This window comes from Penaeus chinensis, chromosome 13 (assembly GCF_019202785.1).
Source record: "Penaeus chinensis breed Huanghai No. 1 chromosome 13, ASM1920278v2, whole genome shotgun sequence".
Taxonomy (NCBI): Eukaryota; Metazoa; Arthropoda; class Malacostraca; order Decapoda; family Penaeidae; genus Penaeus; species Penaeus chinensis.
In genome coordinates, this window is record NC_061831.1 from 25,200,087 (window position 1) to 25,205,086 (window position 5,000).

At 39.4% G+C, this 5,000-nt stretch overlaps 1 protein-coding gene across 1 annotated transcript in view; it reads left to right on the plus strand.

Moving 5' to 3' along the window:
• The window catches only part of LOC125031631 (trichohyalin-like), a 127,254-nt gene that overhangs the window by 64,360 nt on the left and 57,894 nt on the right, over positions 1-5,000 (plus strand). Inside the window, exons 3-7 of the mRNA XM_047622515.1 lie at positions 205-294; positions 2,606-2,776; positions 3,106-3,206; positions 3,427-3,929; positions 4,468-4,491. Of these exons, the coding sequence (XP_047478471.1) occupies positions 205-294; positions 2,606-2,776; positions 3,106-3,206; positions 3,427-3,929; positions 4,468-4,491 (889 nt within the window). The remainder of the gene's footprint in view (positions 1-204; positions 295-2,605; positions 2,777-3,105; positions 3,207-3,426; positions 3,930-4,467; positions 4,492-5,000) is intronic.

Sequence of the window (5,000 nt, forward strand, 5' to 3'; positions counted from 1 at the left end):
TCGTCATTATCTATTTTTTCTATTTTTCATCACATTGGAAATAAACTCTTTATCGATTTGAATAGATTTTAATTTTCTAATAACAGATTATTTACAGATATTGCATTAATACTAACAATTATAACACTGAAAAACATAATTCACCCTGTTATTCCTTACACAATTTAATCCAAATCTTTTAATTTGTATTTCTTTGTATTGCAGAGATTACAATGACCACAAGGCAGTCAAGGAAGCTTCGGGCTCTACCACCTCCCTTAATTCGCTAAGCAGTTACGACACTGGTACTACCAAGTAAGTCTTATCCCCGAGGGATATGATTAGGTCTTCGGCTTCTGGGATGATGGGAGGAAAGGGCAAGGGAGGGGGAGGGGGGGAAGTGACTCAGCAACCCACTACAGGTTGAGGGGAAGGGAGGGGAGGAGGGAGGGGAGGAGGGAAGGGGAAAAGAGGAGAGCTGGGAGAGAACCGGGAACCATTGTAGCTTTAAAGAGCTTTGGAGGTCTCGGTTTTGCAAGGTTCCCCACGACTCGAGACTACGTAAGGTGTGGTGGAGTGGTTCCCAGCTCGGAGTCTTTTGATTTCACTACTAAAACTTTTGATTGGACTGGATTTATTCACTATTCTTGGGTTACATCCCCAGTGCTAAAAAAAGGAATGTGCAAACCCTTTCCCAGATCTATCAATTACATATTGGTTGTGATCGGGACTCCACCAAAATGTAAACACAAATCTTATTCTCTTTTTTCTTTTTCATTGCCAGACTTTTTATCCCACATTTAAAAAAAAAAAAAAAAAAAAATATATATATATACCTCATGACATTTTCTTCCTCATCTATCAGGAATTTTCTTATCCAAGTTTGAGAAACAGTTTTTTGAGAAACTATGTCTTTGGGTGTGGCTACCAGAGCACAGTAGGTCCAGGTGTTGAGTGCCATGCGACAGGTAGTGCAAATAGAATTGTAGTCGCTCTTGCACCAGCCGGCAGACTCCACAAGCAACGGCAGACTTGCAACACGAAGAGGCAATCAAAATCCGTTTCCCATTCTGATTTGTGATCTCATTGGCTCAGATTTCTGCGTGAGAAATGCTATTTGATTTAAAAAATGTATTCCTAAAAAAAAGTTAGAATTAACCGCTAATCATTTATTTTACAGTAGATAGATGAATCAGCAAGTGCGCTATCTTGTAAATGATTTTAACTACATGCACTTTCTCATCAAACTATATCGATCAAAACGCAAATCGCGACCTTTAAAGGTAAATATATCTGGCCACAAACAAGAGGAAAACCACATAGCAGCATCCTATCTCATGTTATTAATCGTCCTCCATCGTGTTGCTGGCCTCCCGTTGCTCTGCCACTGGTGTTTTATTGCAGCTTTTTAGCACCCTACGTCCAACTCGTCCGCAAAGCTAGTGTTTTGTCTATATAACGGAAATAGTAACATTAATAATCTGATAAACACCGATGAATATATGCCATAAATCCCATATGAAATGGGATGCCTAAAACGGTGATAAGGTATAACCTGTATTAACCAAAACAGAAAAGCAAAAAACAAAAAGAGAAACAATTAAAATGCTATTACCATCTCACCCGCTGCTATTTGCTTTTTGCGCGCTGCTATTAGCACGACATGCAGGTCCGCTGGCTGTTGAAAATTATAGAAAACGGGTTCCTTTTAGATTAATTTTTTCTACTTTATTTTGTCCCTATTGCAGTAGTTTCCGTTTTAATTGTTTTTTTTTTTTTGTTAGATTTTTTTACTATTCACTTTATATTGGATTTCTTTGTTTTAGATTTATTTTCTTTATTTGTTCATCACATTTTTATTAAGTTTATAATCTTCTTCGTGTCTTTTCGTCTGCATGAATTTGTTTTCGAAAGACAGTATTATCAACCTAGTGTAGCCAAATTCGTGAGTGCTCGTATAAGCATCTGCAATGAGGCTCGGATCCAAGAACGCAGATTGTGACGTCATTGTTTTGCTGATAGTGAAAAAAGTGATGTAGTTTTTGTTTACCACTAACATCATGACCTTATTTTCTTTTCCTTATCTATCAGTTTTTTTTATATTTAAGTTCTTCTGTATTATCTTTATTGAGCTTTTTGTTGATTCTGTTTATCAATTGAATTTGTACTTCATTTCTCTTTGGTTTACTTTGTTATTATTATTTTTTCACATATTTGTTTATAAGCAGTTGATGGTATTATTGGGACAAACTTCCGTAGGGCATAACGCATATAAAATATGTGATGTATCAACATCTCACCGTTATGTCAAATAGAAAAGAAATTATGCCCTTTATCTCTACGGAAGATCCCCCGTCACTTTGACCTGGATACTCAATTTCTGGGATTTTTCCCTTTAAGCCCTCAATAATTCTATCAACTGATACCCCCCCCCCCCCCAACAACGAAAAACAAAATTTAAAAAGAGAGAGAAAAGCCTCGTCAGATCTGAACCGCGTGACTCGCCGCCGCGCTGACGCCAGCCTGCACGCCTCTTCCGCCCAATGCAACTGACGTGGTCCTCCTCTAACCCCGTGTTTCCTCTCCCGCTGCTGTAACACGGAACAAACAGTAGCTTTTCCCGTAGACAAGACGATGGCAAGGATTCGAGTGGCTACGGCTCCAGGGATTCCCTTGTGTCATCCTCCAGAGTCAAGGATGAGGTCGAGGGTTACAGAAGGACACGTTCCGACCTGACTCCGGATATTATCGCCAAGGCCAACGAAGAGTACGACCGAGACCAAAGAGCTGCGTCCAAGTGAGATGGTGTTTAGGATAGAGCGCAATGAGTTGTGTCTTTGAACGTTCTTCTCACTAACTCACGTGTACTGTTTAGAAAAAAATAATGATGAATAAATTGTGGCTTCGAGATGCAACTATCTAGGTCGAGAATACTAGAGTGAGGCGTCCTTCGACACTCACATTCTAGTTTCTGGTGTGATTAACGATAGAAACGATAGAACTGTACTCTTTGTTTTTAATGTCTTAGCTGTAAGGTGCATTATAATCTGTTCTTTTTCCTTCTATATATGCTTAACATATCCCCCTTTCTTCTTTCTTTGTACTGATCACTCTCTTGCCCTTCAGGTTAAATTCATGGGACAAGTCTCGACCGGTATCATGGTCAGCCCAAGACCTAAGGAAGGCCGTAGACGATGCCAAGGAACAGATTCGGTCTTCGAGAGAAGGTCGGTTCTTCGTACGACCTTGTAGTTGTCGAAGCCTATACTATGATTGATTCAGTTCACGATATGCATATTCTGTTAACTCTTAATGGCGATTCCTTTCACATATTCAGCTTCAGAAGATATGCTGGTGCATCTTTTGCCTTTAGTGATTACTGATGAATACAATCATTAACGGAAAAAAATGCATATTCTCTTTGTCTTAACTAAACCGACCTTCCAGACCTCCACCGACTCTATGGCAGCACCAAATCGTTATCTCAGGGCCTGGATAGCGACCTCAGGGACAGCTCAAATGACCTATCCACGAAGAACGACTCAACCTTCTCCTTCTCCTCGTACCTGGCCATGCGCACCAAGTCCCCCGCTCGGCCTCCGCTGGGCCGAACGTCCTCCTTGCAAGGCACCGCGTCCACGTCCTCGTCGGCGAGACGGAGCGAGGAGGAGGCCACCCCATCCATCAAGGAGGAGAAGGAGAAGGAGACGAAGAGCTATTCGAGTTATTCGAGTTATTCGAGCGAAAGCAAGAGTTCGAGGCCCTCCTCTCTAGCGCCCATTTCGGAGGCGAAGTCGAGCCGCCTGTCGACGGAGGACAAGAGCGACAAGGCGGAGGCCAACGGGAAGCCCCCGAAGCCTCCGTCGCGACTCAAACTCTCGTCCAAGCTCCTGGACATCAAGGAGACGCCCAGGGAAGAAAAGCCCAAGAAAAATATCTTAAGTCTGAAGGTAAGGTGGGGAGGATGCGTCATGGAGGAAGTTCATGTTTCTTTTACCTTTTTATATGATTTCTTTCGTGAAAGTTTGTTAGAAATTTAAAAGGAACACAGTAAAATACAAGTTTTAAAGATGGAGAAAATGTGCTTGTAATACTGAATTATAAACACAATTGTAGTGTAGGTTAATAAAGTACAATATTTCACGCGGTGACATGAAGTAACACTAATAGATAGAAAGATTGCTGATTTAAGCTATCTTTTTATCTATCTGGGAAGATTCCTTTCAATTTTGACAAAACTTCTACAAATGGTTAATTATGATTTTTCTTTTGTTTCTTTATTCCATATACTTTTTGTTATGGAAAGAATTATATATTTTTAATATTGCATTTTTTCCTACGTAGTGATAATGTTTAAATCGATCAGTCACATCTCCAGAGAAAGTGACTTATCATTTAAACATAAAAAGTTTATAATTTCTCTCTCCTACCTCTTTCAATTTAACCCAAAAATTGTCCCATTCTCCCTCACACATCTTTACTCTCCAGGGCGAAGGATACGGGAGCGGTTCAGTAAGTACTGGAACAAAAATGCTGATGGTTGTTTGTACCAATACCTGAGTTCTTTTTTTTCCTCTCTCTGTTGTCTTTTTCCATGTTGCTTAGACGATGAATGTCAAACAACCACATAAACCAAGAAACACAAACAGATTCAATGCCCGCGTTGTTTTTGCAAGTCAGTAGACTTCCTCTTCTTAATGGGTAAAAAGTATATTAATGGGTTATTGTAAACTAATGTGAAATAAATAACTATGCCATTGATGTTTGCATAAATTAATGAATAAATGAACTAATAAATCAATCAATAAAGCCGATTTGAGGAGGAAACTGTACTACTGATTATTACACTTTGTTAAAGCGTGTTTTTATTTTCTTTTTTCCTTTTTTTTTAACTTTATTTCTTATTATTTTAGGCACTGCTCTGTTTCTTACTTAATTTATCTCTCCTCTTTCTAAAGACCGACTTATTGCAAAGCTAATATCAATATTCATTGAACATCAAACCCTAAAAACAAAACAGA